The following is a 21,507-nucleotide window of genomic DNA, read 5'->3' as shown; positions in this document are numbered from 1 at the left end:
CAAACAAATAAAAATAGGTACAGTACAGTACTTATTAATTTGTTTAAGGGGGCGGGGTTACTGAAATAGAAAATGTGGAGATGTTTGTGTAAAGTGTGAAAGAAAATGCAAGTACTATAACGGAAGTAGCGTGGTTCTTCCTTCGAAACAAGAGCAAGATGCAACTTTGTTTTACTCACATTGGCAGACATTTGGATGGATGGATGAATTGGTTTACATTAAAATATTGAAAATAATCAGTCCCATGATCACTTTAGAGTATGAATGAATTTGTTTAATGACTTTTTAATTTTTAATTATAATTGTAATAGTTGTATGCGCAGATTTTATGTGTTAACGATGTAACTCTACATTAGCTGAGCTTTTCAACATTTTTCACACTTGTATCATTACTATCATGTTACTGAATTACTTTATTTACTATGTCGCTAATGTCCTAGTTTAGTCCAACACATTTTATTTCAACATAAAAAAAACGGAAATTGTGTTCGTGGTGTTTACAGTTCGTGACGAAGCTGTATCTTCTGCGGAAAACACCCAACCAGGGAGAAAGAGGAAAAAAAAACACGCACAACAAATGAATTTATGCTGAGGCTACTTTTTCTACTGTACTTATTTATTCTCTGCAGACAGGGACTAAGAAATATAAAGGCTGTTGTGATTTCTGCCGACGACACCCACGTCTAGATTCAAATAGTAAGGATAGCACCCGAAATGTGGATCTACGTTAAGGTAGGTAAATGCATCAGTGAAGAATTTCACGACATCTGGGAGAATGGTCACAAAATATCAGCTCTCAATTGAGGTAGGAAATTACAATTACCGCGATAAAATACTGAATCGGGACGCAGAAGCACAACGTAAACTAAACATTGCCATCTCAGAAATAGTTTATACATTCTTAAACTCCCAAATGCTGCAACATCAGTGGAAAGAGGATTGCTAGACGGCATAGATAAACACCAGATCTCAGTACGGCCGGTTGGACGCAGATTATTGTGGCGATGCTCAATGTTTGCACAACGCAAAAAAAAAAAAAAGTGGAAGTGCATTTAAGAACTGTCCGTATGGCTCCGCGCAACATGTTGTCATGTCAGTCAGTCAGGTACGTAGGCCCACAGCACAGGGCCTGGACCTCGAATGATGACAAAAACGACCAATGCTTTACGATTCTGTTTTGCCCTCAATACAGATTCCAACATGAACCAAATGTTCACCTTCCATTATATATCCAGGAACAGTACCTCCAACAATTTGCATACAAGATCATCCATAGTAATTCTGATGATGAGTTTGACTGTTTAATTTGATATCTCCCCTTCATGTCTTCCCATTTTTTCAGGATATGAAGTGTGACTATGGAAGGCCAACATGCAACATACTGTCCATGCCAGTGGAATGATGGTGATGGGAGCTCATGGAAACATCTCCCCAAGGGATCTCAACTTCAATTCAGCCACTCAGACTGGGTGCATTATTGTGGAGAGCCACTATGGAAATGAGACTGTGAACCAGTCACGTTGCTGATGCCGAGTGAGGGGGGGAGAAAAGACAATCTCTGGATCATGTTGCTGAAGAGGCGTGCCCAGTTTGTGGATATGACACAGGACTGAGCTAAACAGCAGCATTCGATGGAGTGAGCCCAAATGCAGCAATGTAAGTGTATGCCTTTCTAGTGTCAGTCCGATAAGACAATCAACACACGGGAGGAATTTCGTACACTTCTGGAATCCAAGGAGATGTAGGGGTGAGCTGGTGGAGCATTCAAGACGCCTGCGTGAATACCATCAGGTCTCAAGTTGGAAAGAAATCAGCAAAGCTCCAACAGTTAACCTTCATGATGCCTCGGAACCGAGCCTTCTCTGAGCCTGAGTACTCTGCTGAGTATTCCGCAGACTGTTCAGTGACTTTGCCCTCCGACCCCGGGCAGGTTGTCGGGCGAACACACGAGGTCACGGTGAGGAGCTCGGGATGCTGCCTTTGCCTGCCCCGTTTCATGCTCCTCACCTTTGCACCGGAGTCCCTGGAGAACCTCTACCAGACCTACTTCAGGCGTCAAAGACACGAAACCTTGCTGGTGCTGGTTGTGTTTGCTGCTCTCTTCGACAGCTACGTTATTGTCATGTGTGCGGTGGTCTACACCAGTGACAAACTGGCCTCCGTCCTAGTGGCGTCCATGGGGCTGCTAGCAGACATTGTCCTCTACCTGCTTTGTCGCTTTGGGCTGCTGCCAGATCGCATCTCAAGGCGGGTGGTACCCTATGCCCTGTGGGTGCTCATAGCGGCCCAAATATTCTGCTACCTGGGTTTGAATTATGCCCGCTTTCACCAGGCTAGTGACACAGTGGGCTGGCAGGCTTTCTTCAGCTTCTCCTTTTTCCTGACTTTGCCTTTGAGGTTGACTCCCATCGTGCTCATCACGACGGTCACCTGCGGGGTTCACACCCTAGTTCTGGGCGTCACCATCGCCCAGCAGCAACAGGAGGACATCCAGGGGGCAGCACTTGGAAGACAGGTGAGACTTGGCAAGGGATGAGTTTTTAAGAATTGCCTTTAAGCACCACCACAATGATGATGAAAATACAGACTTTATAGTATTGAACTTTCACATGCTTTAAGAATTATGGCACAAATAGCTCAGGAACATTGTCCAAATATCTATATGTAGCGGTACCTCACCAGCTTTTATTTTACAAGAGACAAACAAAACGTCGACCTTCTATTGATAGTACTTCTTTGAGACTTCTTGTATAGCTTCAACAAAGTATTATCTTCACAATCTCGCTGATTTGTTGCCCTGACTTCACCATCTTAGAGCCAGCCAGCTCAGAAAATGATGTTTCACACATTTTATTATGATTTAAATGATTTGATTTCATGCACAACTTAACTCAATATGCTTCACATACTGAAATTAAAATGTTGAAAAGCAGTAACATAGTGAAAGAGATTTAAAAGTAAAGAATAAAAGGTTACAAAAATGAGTAAAGGTTTGTAGTGGAAGAATGAGATTGATTTTAAAACTACCATAATCATAGGTCTGGGGAAAATAACAGTTTTTAACCTCGATTTAAAATTTTTTTACACTTTATTTTGAATCTATTCATTCATATTATTCACTCTGATAATAAAGGATATCAGTAAACTGTGCGAATGTACTATACAGAAGCTCAAAAAATATATATATTTAGGGTGATTTTGAAAGTGTGCATTCTAAAATACAATACGTACAGTTCCAACTCAAATTCCTAGTTTTTGAAACAGAAGCCAAAGTCTCTCAGCACATCGACAAAATCACAATTTAAACCAGGAATCAAAATTAAGTAAATTTAGCATTTTGTTGATATTTAAAAGGTAAACCAACAGAGTGTATAACAATTAGAACAAATGGGAAAAAAATTGCCTATAGCCATAATCAAACCAACTGTAATTGATTAGGAATCATGTAATAATCACTATTTTATTCGTAACAACACCAATGAAAAGTAAAATGGTATGATACTACCCTGTGCCTTTTATTCTGTACTTTTAAAGAAGTCTTTGTTCAATAGCGAGCTTCCCGTCACAGGCCTGTTTGTTTTACTGCACAAACTGTGGTCATAAGAAAATTAAAACCAGTCTGAGCTGATCATACAAATAATGACGCACCAAACAAATGTTGCAGATGTATTTTTAGTCGTGTTTTACTGCTCTTGAGGTTCAACATATACAACCCTTTGAAATACAGCTTTGCATAGTAAAGAAACACAAAAGTGAAATAAGCAACAGAATCATAAGGCTGATAATAAATATGTACTTGCACCCCTACATATGTTCATTGGCTAATAAGGTGTTTTCCTTACAGGCACATATTTGGGTTTTTCCTAGGAGGGTCTGATCCATTGGCTGATGACAGATTGATTGGATAATTAATCAGAAAAATACATATGAATCAATTAACTTTTTTCAAACTCACCAGTTTTCCGAAACTGAGCCCTGACCAACTGTGATGTCATTTTCAGTGGAGAATGATTGGCAAAATGGCCGTCTCCTGAGATTGTTTGCTTTGGTCAAACTTGAATCCCTTCACAGTCGGAGATATGATATAAACTCAAGTGCGACAATTTGAATGGAAAGGGAAAAGCTAATATATTCAGTTAAAAAAGGTCATGATCAGATTCACTCTTCTATTTGCTTAATTTCACAATTTAGATTGAATCTAAAATTGTCTACTTTGTCATGAAATAAATTGAACAACCAAAAAAAAAACATAGAGCCCCTTTAGCACATCTAAATTGATTTACAACAGGAAAAAATAGCTCAAAGATACAATTGGATTTTGAAACCTCCTATTGTATAGCTGTCAAAACTCATACAACCCAGAATTTTATGGTCCAAAATAGTACAAACGAAGACAGCTAAAAATATGACTAATTTTACTCTATTTAGGGAAGTCTGAATTTGGAAATTCCAAATGATAGTTTGGTTTGTTTGTTGTTTATTGCTGTTTTATTGTTTGAAAACAATAATAGAAGATTTGCTGTTATAGTCACCAAAGTCATGTCATCACTGAGCATTGGCGTTCCTGGTTTGTTAATTGTTCTCTCACTGGCACTGCTAAAAGTCAAATAATTTTACTATTAGAAGGCATTTTAACCAACTTTGACATTGTGTTAACATGGGTGAATGCTTTTTTTTTTTTCTCTCTCAATGTCGTAATGAACAGGTGTTGTGGTGCCCGAGGGATGCAAGGCTGGACGATAAATCAATTTTATCAATTCATTAATTTGTCAAGACAATTAGTTTTGTGAATTGATTCCCCCACCCCCCATCTGCTTCTTTAGTTATAAGAGCTTCCCTCTAATCTGTACTGCTTGCACTGACAACATGGCTGCAGGCAGAGGGTAGCTCATTCACAAATGTAATCAGTGTTGCCAGTTTAATGATTTGGTCACTATATTTAATGATTTTTCCAACCCCTCTAGCGACTGTTTTTCCAAAAAGCAACTAGCGTGTTTAATTTCTCCTGAGAAACAGACATGAGGGGAGTTATTTTCACATTATTTTGTGCATAACTAGAAAAGAGCCCACTGGAAGACAATCATGGAATCAAGGGAACTGAATGTTAGTAAAGATAGAGTGCCTCTTTATGTGTTGTAAAAATAGAAATTTATTTTGAATTTGTTCTTTAACACTTTAACACGCAGAATGAGCCAGAATGTCTCACTTGTAAAAGGCTCCATTTATCAAGTGATTTCTTTTTTTTATCTATTATTTCTTTATTATTATTTGGAAAGAAAACAATATTTTTATTATGTCTCTGGAAGTTCAGGCAAATTAATGGTAAAAAAGTTTGAGGGGGTTATCAGGAAGGAAAGAAGCAATCATCGCGGACTTTCAGAAATGATCAGGAATGGCATTCCTGTCAGGCTCTGTTTAATAATGAAGTCTACTATTCAATTTGTGCATTTGGTACTTGGGCCTTCAATGGAGACTTACTTGACTTAATACTCTTTTTAATTCCATTACTGTGACATCACAATGAAAAAAAACCATACAAAAATATTATAGCACACAGGCGGCTCGGTGGTGCAATGGGTAGCACGTCCGCCTCACAGTTAGGAGGGTGTGGGTTCGATTCCACCTCTGGCCCTCCCTGTGTGGAGTTTGCATGTTCTCCCCGGACCCGCGTGGGCTTTCTCCCACATCCCAAAAACATGCTTGGTAGGCCAATTGACGACTCCAAGTTGTCCCTGGGTGTGGGTGTGAGTGTGAGTGCGAGTGCAAATGGTTGTTTGTCTCTGTGTGCCCTGCGATTGGCTGGCAACCAGTTCAGGGTGTCCCCCGCCTACTGCCCGATGACGGCTGGGATAGGCTCCAGCACACCCGCGACCCCCGTGGGGACTAAGCGGTTCAGAAAATGGATGGATGGATTATAGCACACTACTATGTACATGCTGTGGCACAATTTAAAATCAACTTGTATCAAAAAATAAAAACTTTAAATTAAATATGTCAAGACTCAGATTTAAAGTTGAACTGCTATTTTGGGCCTCTGAGAAGTTCTAGGACATTAATGAGGCAGTCCCATTCCTCATATAGTGTAAGTTACAGTGAGAATAAAAGAAAGTCTACGGTTTATTATCTAAAACCTTTCTCTCCAATCAAATCTGTGTTTAAAGTTACGCCTTGATCCAATAGCATAAAACAGAGATACTAGTGAGTCACAAATTTGTGTCATCTGTATCGATTCTCCCTTTATATGCGCTGGAGTGATAATCCATTTGGGCTCTGCGCAATGTGCATGTGAGTGGGCAGGTTATTATAAATTTGCCATTTCTTGACATATGATTATTTTACAAGGAAATCTCAAAGTAGCAAGCACAGTGCAGGCCGCAAGTTGAATGATCTGCCGAGGGCTGTATTTGAATATTATTTTAGAATATGCCGCTGGCCAATAATAATTAGAAAAATTTCAAGCTGCAGATTTGGCAGCCTGTAAATACAATCTTATGAAAGGCAGGTTACTGAACACTATTCACAAAACTGTCCCTATTGTTTTTTCAGCTTCTGGCCAATATTGTGATCTATGTTTGCGCTATCACCGTGGGCGTCATGTCATATTACATGGCAGACCGAAAGCACAGAAAGGCTTTCCTTGAAGCAAGACAATCCCTCGAAGTAAAACTCAACCTGGAGGAGCAAAGCCAACAACAGGTCAGAGGTCAAATCATTCAAGATGTTTTTGTCTAAATATTGTTAATTTTGAAGATTCAAAAGGCATTTCTAGCCCTCTTCTTTATATTGTTGTTGCTTGACTTGATTTGTAAGACTTTAGGATGTTTAGCATTGTCAGTATTTAGCTCGAACTGATCACAAACAGTTAAAAAAAAAAAAAAAAAACTTACTTAGGTTAATTGCTCAACAGTGTTTTATCAAAGAATGTGCTAGCAAACCAACATCCTCAGTTGGATGCATCGGATTTTGCTATGTCCATCAGAATAATTTACCATCCTGGAAAAAAAAATTGCCATCCAATTTGACAACTTATATCAGACTTAATTACAGTTCATCATCTTCAGAATGAGACGCTGAGGCTGCTGGCAGATGAGAGCCACCAACCAATCAAGGAGTGGAGTCTGTTGTATTGTCTGTTACCATGACAATTAGCCTCCTTGGATGCTATATATGTAATCATGCAGGCAACCTGATCAGTTAATTGTTTCTGAGCTGCTCCACTGTGAATTTTTGATTCCTATTCCAAGCGCCCCCACATAACCCTCCATGTCCCTCCCTCCTTCAATTTTTGCGTATGCATGCTCAATTGGGCATTAACACATGTAACATAATGGCATGAGATGTGCTAGAAAGGTTCCAGGACTCATCACCATTTCGAATCCAAACTACAAACGAAAAGTTTTCGACCGGTATGTCCACAAAAATGTTTCTTTTGTAATGTATGCGAGATCAAGTGAGGGTTGTAATTGGAAAACCATCTTACTTTCTGTGCTGAATGAGCAATTCAGTTATTGCTTTCATTAAACATTGACAGTAAGCAATTTGGGGAAAGAAGACAACCAACTTCAACATTTAGTAGTGTCTTCATCTCAACAAGCTACCTAAATTAGGATTAACATTTTTGTCATTCATGGTGTTCCTTGGTGAGTTGATTCATTCCCAAATCATGCAAGAAACTTCATGACCTTTTTTTTTTTCATAGGAACGCCTGCTACTGTCCATTCTTCCGAAACACATAGCCGATGAGATGCTGCAGGACATGAAAAAGGAGCCCAGTCAGAAAGAGATGCAACAGTTTAACACTATGTACATGTACAGACATGAAAATGTCAGGTAATGTCAAATGGAACCTTAAAATGTCAGCCATTGAATCCATGAATCTAAAAACAAGGCCTTAGTTGTAAAATGAATCTTTCCGAATTCTCAAAACATGTCAACAAATGATAAGAATAATTATACTATTTCAAATACTGGTCTTCAAATGTGAAAAATAAATTAACTTAAAAATAATTTACCAAATGAGTCCATCATGATAGCGAAACCAACAAAACAATTAGTGAATTTCACCGACCCCGCTTCAAACAGCAGGTTGATTATTAATTTTCAATTTTATCAACTACTGCATGGTACACTGACATCTACAGTTTTTCCATCACATTTCAAGTGAGTGTGTAACTAACTGCTTTGTTTTGATCTCTTGTTGTACAGTATTTTGTTTGCAGACATTGTGGGTTTTACCCAGCTGTCATCATCATGCAGCGCTCAGGAGCTGGTCAAGCTGCTCAATGAACTCTTTGCTCGATTTGACAAACTAGCTGCAGTGAGTAAATCCCGGTTATACACATCCACTCTTCTTTTTGACAATAGTTTTATAATTCATACAAAATTCCTGGGTTTCTGTAAGGTGTATTTTAACTAAGTGTTCTCAGTAAAAGTAATCAGAGTAAAACTAAATAGTTAGCTAACATTCATTTCAATTTTTAAAACATTTCAAAAAGTAATTATTAGGCTCATATCATGCAGCAGCATCAATTGTATCATTCTCTGACCCCAAATACCTTTTCAGAAATATCACCAGCTGAGGATCAAAATCCTAGGAGACTGTTACTACTGTATTTGTGGGCTGCCAGACTACAGGGAGGACCATGCTGCCTGCTCCATCATGATGGGCCTCGCCATGGTTGAGGCCATCTCGTGAGTATACAGCAGAGCTGTAGTTCAAGTTGCCAGAAGTCGATCGCTGATTACATGGTGGTCTGTCACATGCTCAGTGGGAAATTGATTGCTCCAACAGACTAATATAGATTTTTGTGCAGTCATGAAAGAAAGTGCATTAGCGCGCGAGAGAGAGAGAAATGATTTGTTTTTATTGTTGCTCCGTCGACCTTGCATTGATTTAATTCAGTGTATGTGTGCACAAACACTAGGTATGTGCGTGAGAAAACCCAAACTGATGTTGACATGCGTGTTGGAGTGCACAGCGGGACAGTCTTGGGGGGAGTGCTTGGTCAGAAACGTTGGCAATACGACGTGTGGTCCACTGATGTCACTGTAGCCAACAAGATGGAGGCTGGAGGGATTCCAGGGTAAGAACACACTGTAGTTGCCTTTAGAAATCGAGAATGGCACTCAGAAGATCACAGGCGAGTCCTCGGCCTAACATCCATAATCTGCACCATTTAGATAAATAAATAATAGTCAAATAGCTTCCACTAACCAGGATTTTTAATTTGGCAATGCATTAGCGGGTTCTGCTTTTAGCCATCCACTGCATCAAAACAAAAAAGAAATCACTAGATTACTGACTCTGTTAAAATCAAATTTTGGTCATAAGCAGATTCAATAGGGTTATTTTTTTTTTGGTATTGTGAATTGGGTTCTCAAGAATGTACGTTTAAGACACCTGCAGTGGGAGGACCTTAAGTGATTGCAGTTGGAATACTTCTCTGTGTCAAGGCTTCATGTTTTAATTGCTCTTCTGGTAAACATGCTGGATTAGCTGCGCCCAAGTTCTATAAAAAGAATGATACATGTTTAGCCACTAAAAACCTGATTGGTGGCTTGTTATGATTCGGGAGTGTATGCATGATAAACAGTAGTCTACTTTTCACAATGGTTCAATAGCGCAGCAGTCAACTCTCAAAGCAGGCCTTTTAATAAACCCCTTACCCTATTTCTTCCAAATAACCCCCCTCCTATTCCTCTTTTTGGTGTGGCCTAGTCGTGTCCACATCTCACAAACCACCATGGAGTGTCTTCATGGAGAGTTTGAAGTTGAACCAGGCAATGGAGGTGAGCGCTGTGACTACCTGAGGGAGAGAGGACTTGAGACCTACCTAGTCGTCGTTAACAAAGGACCCGGGGGGAAAAACGGCATCAACAGTGTAGTGAGTTGGAACACACACAGTATTGACTCATATTCAGGAAAAGCCCACTCCAAAACATTTACAAGAATTGGTGAGGCCAATTCCATTTTTTCACTGTTGACTGTTTCCCATTAGAAATTATCTGTAACTTCGTCCAATGGAAACTCCCCTCTGCTGATCAACACCACAGAATGTAATGGCAGTGTGAATACAGCCTGCTCCACACCAGAGGAACCTGAAGAACTTGACACAAGGGTAAACATTCGTAATCACTCCGATCAGACTACAGTACAGATGTTTCCAAAACAAACAATACTAGTCCTCAGCTGGGAGTCCCATACTTTTGTATATATATTTTTTAAGATGGTACAGCTGTTGAACAACAGGCTTCAATTAGAAAAAAAGAGACTAAAATGTGGAACAAAAATTGTATTAAAAAAAAAATGGAAAAACATGTAATATGTATATCATGGATTTCTTCTTGAGCAATGTGTTAGAAAGACGAATGAAACGACAGTGATAATGATGGCGATTTGTGGAACCGCAGGTGGTAAACCCCTCTTTCCCAAATCCTCGCCGAAGGCTACGGCTGCGAGACCTAGCTGAAAGGGTGATTGATGCCCAAGAAAATGAACAGGAGCTCAACAAACTGCTGAATGAGGCTCTATTGGAGCGAGAAACTGTCCAAGCGTGAGTTAAATTTTTTCTTTCATAGTTTGAAGGTTATTTCTGTTAGCTTGTACAGAGAGCCTAGACGGGAATACAGAGTGAAAAAAATAAAAGGTTTTACTAATTAGAACAAATAACTTCTGTTTCTGTGTTTCGTCACCATTATACTTTGTGTGGGGCGTGTTGTCAGCTGACAATTTCAATTTCACGTAAAAAAAGCCACATTTCAAATTGTCAAATTATAGCCCATGAATATATTTATTTTAACTGGTTCCGATGATTTTTGCTCCTGAATCATAGTGTTGGCACAAAAAATCTGATCTGCTAGAGAAAAAAACCCGGGGCAGATTCAGGATCAGCGCAAAAAAAATCACCTGATTTCTCTGATTAAAAAAAAAAAATCAAGTGGAAATTTGTTGATGTTATGTATTCAACACTGTGATGCACTATGAAATGCTTGGTGTGAGGTTCTCTTGTCTCGTCAGTTCGAAGGGAAAGCAAACCAACCGTCTCTCTCTGAGGTTTGTTGACCCCGACTTGGAGACTCGCTACTCGGTGGAGAAGGAGAAGCAGAGTGGAGCTGCCTTCTGCTGCTCCTGCGTGGTGCTGCTCTTCACTGCTGTCACGGGGGCCCTCATAGATCCCAGGTTAGTTCTTCAGTTCGAAAATATATATTTATTTAATTGAGCAAAAGGCGCTGGGTAGAAACATGCTTTTGCCAATTACAACTGTAAATAGTACTATTTGGGGGTTTCACGATTGAACTTTAGTAGAACTTTTAATTTGCTAAATATTTCATTATGTTCTTGCTTGTTGACCTTTCCCTAATGAGATTTTGATCTTTCTAACAGATTGATTACAAACTACATCACATTTGCAGTGGGGGAAGTCCTGCTCCTAATCCTGACAATCTGTTCATTGGCTGCCATCTTCCCCAGGGTGTGTTTAAACACATTTACGCTTTTATTTGAGGACGATATTGTCAAGTTTTCAAGACCTCTACCCATTGCCTGAGCTACCTTAACATGTACTTTCTAAGCCAGCTAAATGACTCGCATCTTTCATACAGCCCATTGAAGTCAGGATTTATTCACCTTTTTTTCTTTGTTGCTTCTGTCTTGATTAAAAAAAATGAAAAGTGCAATACTTAGAAAACTGTAATGCAGTTATTTGTAAAAATAAGTACAGAAATAATCCTAATAATAATAATAGTAATGATAATAATGATGATGATAAAAAACATTTCCGCAAATCCAAAACTTTTTTTTTTATGTTCAAAAAGGAAGAGGATAGAGTATAAACGTAAAAACTCTTACCCGCTTATTCAATATAAATTCATCTATAATAGGAAACGGGCAACTGGCAGGTGGCATATGCCCCGCGCCCAAATTCTGAGCCAACCATCAATTTTCACGGAAAATGCATATTGGAACTTTCTCAGTGTTTTATGAGGAATTTTTGGTGTATACAAAAAGAAAAATGCATTTCATTAGGCATCAAGTATAGGCCGATTGTGCAAGGTCCTACTGTATGTAGTTCCCCAATAGCATTGATAAAAAATTGTAACCCACTCCATCATTCAAGTTGCCCATCCCTGATCTCTAAGCTACATAAAAATAGAATATGCTTGTTTCCCTATCTAATCAGCATAAAATAAAGATGGCAAATATATGGCATGTTGACATGCCAACAGTATCATCAGTGCCTTTCCTTTGCCTCTTAAGAAAATGTAAGTGACCAACATGCACCTAAGCAAAGAAAATAGAATTATGTTTGACCTCTCCTGATAAGAGACAGTAAAGCATGGTCTTTTCAGGTTACGGATAGCGGATGTACCCATCGATTGTTGGAAAATAGCGCTTCAAGCGCAGATCAATTCCTCTGCAACGGTTTTTAGGAAAACGGCCAAGACAAATGGGCCTGTTGACAGACAGATGATATATTTTGTCCCACATTAAGATTTAGGTCTGGAACACATTTGATGGACCTCAGCAGAGGGTTCTCAATGGTAATAATAGGTCTCCTGCTTGTTCACGTTAGTTATGGTCGGCAGCACTTTAGAGTTTGTTCAATCAATCAAAGATTTGGCTTTTTGTCACAATGGTAAATATTTCATAAAGTTGCTGCGTTTATTAAATGTTTGCTTGAAGGAAAGCTTCCATATGGTAGCACACTCAGTAAAGGTGTCTGTGTTATTTGCCACTACTTTTGATTCAGACCTCTACTCCATGGAAATTCAAATGCATTCGCTCTAGCAGAATTGATTGCCTGAGCCCTCAGGCATTTCACAGCAGTCACTAAATGACTGTGCTGAGTTGAGTATACAGATGAGTCACTGTTAATAGTGTTCCAGGTTCTTCTGTCAAGATCAAGATTACATCAAATGGAAACAAAAATAGAATGTCCTACACCTGGTACATTGACTTGCCAAAATATTACCACACTTAACAATTGATTTATGAGGGTATTTTCTAGTGATGCACTGAAATGAAAACTGAAATTGGCGGGGACCAAGGCGGAAAACCAAAATAGATTAGAATACCTTAAAAACCTTTTAAAAAGGAAAAGAGAAAAAAATGCTTTTATGACCCAATGTTGCCACGGAGGCTGTCCTCTGTGACTAGGCATCCTTCCCGACTCGGACCAATAGCTGACTGACGCATCTGCAGATAATTTCGGTGTATAGGTGACAAAGGTCTTCGGGACGAAAACCGAAAATGTACTTTTAAGCCATTTGAACAGAAAATTTTCAATGAAAGAATTTTTGGTACATCCCTAATGTTTCTATCCATCCATCAGTTTTTCATATGGCTTATTTGCACAAGGGTTTTCATCCGTTTCATAAAACAACATTGTTTTATTTTTCTTTCCTTTTTTTAAAGGTTTTTCCTAAGAAGCTTGTTGCTTTTTCAACTTGGATTGACCACACCCGCTGGGCTCGTAACACCTGGGCCATGGCAGCTATCTTCATACTTACAATGGCTGACATTGTTGATATGGTAAGATTTGTATACAGTATCAAAAAGCTATATCTTTGTGGAGAGCTGCACTCTATCATAACCTGAAGTGAATAATTCCTGAGCTCATTACTCATTTCTGTCCCTCTTCCAGCTGAGCTGCCTGCCTCAAAGTGCTATTTCAGTCAGCACCTCTATTGCGTCCCCTTCTGAAGGTTGTTTGAACAACCCCAAATATTATAGCTACATTGCTGTACTGGCGCTTATGGCTACCACCATGTTGGTTCAAGTTAGTCACATGGTCAAGCTCACACTGATGCTGCTCATCACAGTGGCGACTGGTGTTGTCAATATATACAGCTGGAGGAACATCTTTGACCGCTATGACATGGCGCGCTTTCAGGATTACAGGTGAAGGGAAAAAAAAAAAAAATCATGATTATATTTTAGTAGATTTGACTTTTCTTTGTCCATCAATGTCATTGCTAAACACATTTTATAACAGATTTTGTAAGTTTGAATATTTTACTAATATTGTTTTTCTCCTCAGGTCATATTTAGTGCCATCCAAGTTGACAATGACAATTATGATCTTCACTATGATGGTCAGCTTTTATTATTTCTCCCGACATGTAAGTTGACATTATTTACTTGCTACTATAAGTGCACAGAATGGCACATGATACACTGCATTTTCTCAAAATGTCTGTCAGTTAGTATATCTATGTATGTTTGTCTCTGTGTGTGCATTTTCTGTTTCCTTGCGAAATTATTGAAAATAAATCTAATGCGATATAATGAAATTAAAATACATGCAAATTAGTAACTATTATCTCAATCAAGGATTCCTCTCTAACAAAATCCTTACCTCTTTCTCTGGTACTCCTAGCAGTCGAAAAATAATTTGGTATGTAATTTGGTATTCATCTGCCAACAATATTTTTAAAGAAATCGATACCCATACGGTATATTTAATAATCGTTTTCCTAAGATTATGAGGATTTGGACCTCTGTGTTGTGAGCCATTAAAGCAGGCTATGTTGAAAGGTCAAAACTTGTGTTGAGTGTTGTTTTTATCTGAAGGTGGAGAAGCTTGCTCGGACCCTATTCCTGTGGAAGCTTGAGGTTCATGAGCAGAAAGAGAAGGTATATGAGATGAGGCGATGGAATGAAGCATTAGTGACCAACATGCTTCCTGAACATGTTGCTCGGCACTTCCTGGGCTCTAAGAAAAGAGATGAGGTAAAGTTCTTACATTGACACAATGCTGGTCTGTTATTCCACTTCCTCCTTCATTCTGCCAGTATATAATACATTGCGTCCTGCAGATGGGAAATGTCCAAAAAAAATTCAATCTTGTGTTAACTTGATGTGTTCTAGGAGTTGTACAGTCAATCGTATGATGAAATTGGAGTCATGTTTGCATCCATCCCAAACTTCTCCGACTTCTACACAGAGGAGAGCATCAATAATGGAGGCATCGAATGCTTACGCTTCCTCAACGAGATCATCTCAGACTTTGACAGTGTAAGTTGGTTTTCGTCCGTCCTCGTTTCACTGACGACTGACAGAAACACGCCTAGCCTGTCTCGCGGTTGTTTGTTATGCTACTCACATATCCAGTCATGCCCAAAATGATTCATACCCTCACGAATTAAACCTTTCACATATTCTTGCCTCATCCCTTTATTGTCCACAAAAAATGACCCTCGTTATAAAATATCATAAGAAGAACCCATTCGTTCACAAATTGTGAATGATGCTTTCATGACTGGTCATGGGACTGCAAAAAGGAAAATAAACGATTCTTGCCTCAAGTCATGGTCATAGGATTCAGTTGAATTAGGGTATCTGCTATTACTGGTTTGGTTAGAAGTGAAATAGCTGTGTTGGATGGAGCTAATCGTTTTGACTTGTATGCATTACAGTTGTTGGACGAGCCTCAGTTTCGCTGCATCACAAAAATCAAGACCATCGGAAGCACCTACATGGCCGCATCAGGTGTTACTCCTGATGTCAACAATGGGTACAACTGTATGAAGGTCAGAACGCTCACTTCACTTTGTTTTGGTTCGTGGAAGTGATCAAATTATCACCAAAAATCTTTATACCTAACTTGTTCGGCAGAAGGAGGAGCAGTCTGACAGAGAGCGCTGGCAGCATCTGGCAGACCTGGCAGATTTTGCCCTAGCCATGAAGGTTACGCTTATGAACATAAACTACCAGTCATTCAATAACTTCATGCTACGAATCGGTACGTCTTTTTAATTTAGCTACTTTTGTATGCAATTTGTATTTTTAATATACAGTGGATCCTGGAATACTCGCAGCTCGGCACCCGTGAATTTGCATATTCGCTGCACCCCACCTCCCATTTTTCATGGAAAATCGATCGTGACTGTTTTGCAAAGTTTGTTGAGGATTTTTTTTTCTATGCATTTTAGTGGGTTTCAAATTTCAATTCAATGTGTGGTATTTGCGGGCCACACATATCCCCTTTGAGAAGTCAGGGTCCACTGTTATATTATAAGGAAAGGTTTGATCAGAGAAAGATTGCCATCACGTGTCCCAATTTGGCATAGGCACATGCAGAACTGTATAATTATAAACAAATAACCTGCTTTCTGGGTTTGGTCATGTGACATTCACCGCTGAGCTTGACTTGACTACTTCAAAATGTATTACGAGATCTCTGAAGTCTTCTGATTAAATAGTGCCGTGTGCAAAAAAGGGTTGGCTGTTTGATGACCCATATACGTACAAATACAGCACATGATAAGTTCACTTTGCTACCATATCTGAATAGAAAAATGAAATCCAGATTTTGGAAAAAAAAAAAAGGAAAATATAGATAAAAGTCCGATTCTGAATCTACTCATTTCTAAGTGGCATTACCTAATTTCTTATGCTTCTATATTTTTATCAATGCTCTATCTCTATTAGGTCTGAATAAGGGAGGAGTTTTAGCAGGTGTGATTGGGGCACGCAAACCTCACTATGACATCTGGGGAAACACAGTGAATGTTGCCAGTCGTATGGAGTCCACAGGGGTGATGGGAAACATTCAGGTAAAGCAACAGTTTTTGCCTCTTTGTCAAATTCACGTATTCTTTCACGTTATTAAATCTGGCTTCTTCTTTTCCTTCCCTATTCTTGAAGCATCGTTTAAATCAAGATTTTTATTTTGTTATATCATAATCAAGTTCTACTATTTAAGGAGGCATTTATTTGGGATTCCATATTCCATTTTAAATCAGAATACTGAAAGTATCTAAGTCTATCGTGTCTTCCCTATTTTCACTTTTTCTCCATTGCATGTTACACTTTTTAATAACAAAAACTTGAATTTTAAATACAGTATCTGTGGCGCCTTTCAAGGGACTCAAGTGTGTTTAACAATATTCCCTGGGGTAAACAAAAGGAAATGGCACGGTTCCTACCCAAATGTGGAAAGTATGGAATTCATTTGTCTTGAGAATGTATGAAAATGGAAAATAGTGTATGGAAAACTAGTTGTTTCCAACACCGTGACAACAGCTCAATTTGAAGTTTGCCAAAATGTGCCTCATCTGGTCTAATGCAGCCAAGCTTAAACTCTGGCTTGAGGTAAGATTGCATTTAATACCATCCTTGCAGTTAAGTAGCAGAATCATTTTTGCAAAAAATATGTAGTAATGTACATTTAGGTCCTTGAGGTAAACGTGCTCCTGAACAGTGCTGTGGACCCCCGGACCATGGCAGATGTCCTCATACAATATTCCAGCCAAGTTAAGAAAGGACCGACTTAAGAAGTCTGTGAGTGGCTTTAAGTGCCCTTGTCCCAGCCAGAGATCAGACTTGATGGAACAATTCCGGAGGGATGTGAAAGTGGCTGTGATCCAACTTCCTCATCCAGTCTGATACAGATTGACAAGGGTCCGCAAAGGCAAATGGAAGAAACTACTCAGGAAAAGTCATGCTAGGCGTGTAACACCATTGTAAAGAAGACCTGAGGTTGAAATTGAATATTTTAGAAAGAAAATCACATTATCATTATTATGATGGGAAATATGAATACATTTAAGAAATATATTGGGTGAAATTTGCAAATAGCACACAGCACTGTTGCTAAATCTGCATAACGGTAAAGTGTTGTGTGTGTTTCCCTCAGGTGGTGGAGGATTGCTACAACATTCTCAAAGAGTATGGCTTCCGCTTTGTGAGGAGGGGTCCTATATTTGTGAAAGGAAAGGGGGAGCTGCTCACTTATTTCCTCAAGGGAAGAGACAAACAAGGTTCCTTTCTAAATGGCTCTTCCGTCACTCTTCCACATCAAGTTGTGGACAGTTAAACCCAAAAGGTGAAAGTAATAACAGCAAACGTACGTGGTGAATTCAGAGAGGTTTTGCAAAGAACTTTTGAATGCAAAGTCATTTGCCTTGAAACCATGAAATACCCTCATAACCCTTGACACTGCCTCCAAGTCTGTGTGGAATCGCATCTTTTTTGCAGACTCTGCTGTAGGCAAGGTTGACAGCTCCAATTAAATACTGCGGACATGCTTAAGCGGACATCTGTGTCAACAAGCCGCTCAGTACTGAAGACGTCTTCACTTCGATGGGAACCAATTCCCTCTTTTAATGCCACTAGAGAATGTACTTGTAATTCAGTGCCACAGTCAACTAGAATCGTTTCTTATAGGAGGAGATACTGCTCGATCGGAATTGCGGATTTCCTTCAGTATGGATGTCTACATAATGGCTAATTATGTACTAGCAGTATAAATATTTGGCACCTCATTCAAGGGAATGCATAATGAAGGTTATGATGGTAGAATATGCAGACAGAAATGAATGGATAAAATGTGTGATTTTGGAAAACAAACAAACCGCAGACTGGAATCACACTGTGACTTTATTGTGTTATGCGCCTTTAAACATTACAATACCCCCCCCCCCCCCAAATTTGACCCCGAGCGAGCTGTCCTGTTGAGCCGGGGGGCGTTCGTTGGTGTGTATGATAGTGTTTGTCTACGTTGCTCAATGTATTGCTTCCTCGCGCTCCTGGCGGGGGAATAGGTTAGTTCAATCAGTACTGTCCTCTTTTCTCCCGTCTGTTCATGGATCTCTAAAGCACACTTACACTGCTGGCCTGGGCCATCAACAGGAATAAAAGGTACAACTGCTTGTTTTGGGACTGAGATACGAGTGAAGCCACAGAGCAGCTACTGTTTGTTTTACTCAATGTTGGTAGATAGAAGTGCCTATCACAGATGTGATCACCAAATTTTAGATGAAGGATTCCAGTATCTCAAGTCAGCTATTCTTGTCCATTGGCTGTGTTTTTAAAGGATAACTGCAGTTTATTATGACAGCATTGATCTTTATTGTTCAAGCCGTTTGATGATATCATATACGGTGAGCTTGGTAAATCCATCAAAAGTAGACTAGACTAACCCGCTAAAGAAAGTTTTCGCTAATAAAATCCAACTACGATAGTTATAGTATTATTATAAATGATAATTGTTCTTACAAATATTTATTTTGAGAAACACTACTCCCATGCGAATACAACTTACAGCTCAGGCCTTTGATTATTAGTTTGACCTTTTGTTTATATCAGGGGCCTTACTCTAAAAAGGTCCAATTCGGGAAAATGCATTCTGTATTTCATGTTGATTTTCACACAGAGTTAACTGGAAGGACAATTCTAATTCTTCTCAAATAAGTCTTACATATTGCTTACATATTGCCTAAAGTGCCTAAAATCAAAGAAATTAAAATAAATATAATAATAGTAGCCCCTGAGAGTATTTGTCAAAATTTGACTTCATATAGAAAGACTACCAGGTCCAGATTGGTGCTGCGGTCTGCTATTGATCACCTTTGCTTTAGGTCATCAAACTTATTTTTTTCTGTTTGTGAGTAACATCCCTGTCAATTTGGAGCTCTAATAAAGAAGAGCTTTGCCGTAATAAACTGTATTTCCTTTAACACCATGGCAAGAAAATGGACAAGAATTTCAGGAAAGACAAAAGTGAACTGAATGCATTGCCACTATTTCCACCTGATTTTATTTTGAGATCTGGATGTGGATCTGAGATTGCTGGCATTGTGCTTTCACCCAAATAAATATCAGGTGGAAATGGGATCTCATCAATTTTAAATAGGTGGCTACCCTCTGTTTCCTTCTGGTTTTGACCAGTCATGTGAATGACTTCAGCACTTCAAATCTTCAAACAAACAAAAACCAGTGTTGGAAAGTGATGGGATTATAGGTCGGGGTACAATGTTGAGGTACCTGCACTTTACTTGTGTATTTAAATTCATTTGTGCCATTAGATACTCGACATAAATTTGACAGCTTTAGTTACATCTCAGGTCCAAATTGTACACAAAAACATGAATAACCTATTTTTGTGTAAATGTTCTTCATTGTGACTTCTTTAAAAGAATATGTATAGTTTCTGTCGTTTAATTTATTAACATGTCCTGTAATAATGACATTCTCACCTCTTCTTACAAGTTTTATTTCATGATTAGGAATTTCACACTAACGTTGAACAACCACTAAAGTAAACAAACGGGTTTCATGCACAATTCTTAGAATACTTTAAATGATCTCTTTGCCTGAAGGAGTCTTTGAGGGAAGATTCCATGAAATCAGTACTTGTGATATTTAAACCACCTGTCCTGTACTGCTGTTTATACGCAAGCAAATACTTGACTTTTACCAAAAATAACATCATGGAATTTGTTCAGAACCATTTAATTTCAGTTTGTCCATTTCTGGTCAAATTTGCAGGAAAATAAGAACATTTCAGCGAACTTAAGAAAGTACAGACAATTGCATAAGGTGTTTGCAGAGATGACAACATCCTCTTCATAATGTTGCCAATTTAGATGTACAAGTTAGCAGCCGGGGCTCAAAGGACTATTAGTAAGCGTTACGTCAGATTCGAGTCAGTGTGTTTAGGAAGCCTCTCTTGTAGACTGGGATCAAAGTGCAATAGTTTCTTCTGCTAACTCTTTTAAATAAATGTTAAGATATTCCTTCCACTTTAATTCAGACATTTATAATAAAAACTGTTCTCCATTTTAAAAAGATAATATTGTACATAAGAGTCAAAGCAGTATTTATGGGTCAAATGAATTTATTACAAACAAATGGGCCTTTTTTTTAACACCCTGTGAAAGTGCCAATTATCTTGAAATGACTGGATTTTAAAGCCAAGACATGGATTTGGAATTGTTTCCTTATTTGTATTTTCAAAGAATCCAGGGAGCAAGATAGCACTTTAAGTAACGTGTAGATTCCAAATATGACATTGCTACTTGTACAACTCCAGCAAATAGCACGGTTAGAATCAAAAGACCACATATATCCTGTAGATTTCCCCAAGTGGTTAGATTGCCCCAATTTTCTCAGATTGATTCTTGACTTGATGGTGATAAGCCAATTGCTGTTCCCTAGTTTGAATTATATTGTAGACATCTACTGTATGACCATTTGATCCCTAGAATGCTTTTTCAGTCGATGTTTCCTCATCTATTTTAGTTGTCATAATAAAGTGAGTTTTTTTTTTTCTAAATGCAAGAATGTCATTCTTATATCTATCGTTATGTCTTGTCTTATTTATTTGTTTGTTTGTTCGTTTTCTTGCCCACTGGGGCGGCATCTCCTACAAACTTGGGTCTGTTGGGTGCTACTTCTATTTTCTGTGAACTCTGACCTCCACTTATTGACCCAAGTCTCCAGACCACAGAGCCTCATTGAGTTCAGCAACATTTCTTTAATGTATTTAGGACCCAAAACATTTATAAACTGGTAACATCATTTTAAAAACTATTTTTACAGCTTAATTGAAACCAGTGTAAAGACTGGAGTAATACACAAACTTTAAGATGGATATTGAAGAAAAGGCCTCCATAGTAGTTTTAGTAGTAACTGAAGTCAGTAGTGGTAACCTGTGACTGTCTCACATTGATTGTTTTTCTATGGATGGTAGTTGCTTCCCTTTAACTATCCTCGAGTTGCCC

The 21,507-nt window shown here is 38.7% G+C and overlaps 1 protein-coding gene across 3 annotated transcripts; it reads left to right on the top strand.

The window, feature by feature from the left end:
• Positions 1 to 507: 507 nt before the first annotated feature.
• adcy3a (adenylate cyclase 3a) lies at positions 508 to 21,059 on the top strand. Of its 3 annotated transcripts, none has more exons than XM_037272838.1 (21): positions 508 to 732; positions 1,343 to 2,515; positions 6,547 to 6,696; positions 7,700 to 7,830; positions 8,206 to 8,317; positions 8,564 to 8,691; positions 8,925 to 9,083; positions 9,719 to 9,884; positions 9,999 to 10,118; positions 10,411 to 10,553; positions 11,018 to 11,179; positions 11,384 to 11,471; positions 13,415 to 13,531; positions 13,644 to 13,900; positions 14,040 to 14,121; positions 14,573 to 14,731; positions 14,870 to 15,016; positions 15,418 to 15,531; positions 15,620 to 15,743; positions 16,433 to 16,557; positions 17,640 to 21,059. In XM_037272838.1, the coding sequence occupies exons 2-21, from the start codon at positions 1,838 to 1,840 to the stop codon at positions 17,817 to 17,819; spliced, it is 3,342 nt and encodes a 1,113-aa protein (XP_037128733.1). In that variant the 5' UTR covers positions 508 to 732; positions 1,343 to 1,837; the 3' UTR covers positions 17,820 to 21,059. The 3 variants fall into 3 exon arrangements, with proteins under 3 accessions (XP_037128733.1, XP_037128730.1, XP_037128732.1); XM_037272835.1 differs by having other exon boundaries at positions 509 to 732; positions 15,617 to 15,743; XM_037272837.1 differs by having other exon boundaries at positions 509 to 805; positions 15,617 to 15,743.
• Positions 21,060 to 21,507: the final 448 nt, after the last annotated feature.

This window comes from Syngnathus acus, chromosome 16 (assembly GCF_901709675.1).
Source record: "Syngnathus acus chromosome 16, fSynAcu1.2, whole genome shotgun sequence".
Lineage (NCBI taxonomy): Eukaryota > Metazoa > Chordata > Actinopteri > Syngnathiformes > Syngnathidae > Syngnathus > Syngnathus acus.
This window is presented reverse-complemented; position numbering and strand designations above follow the sequence as displayed.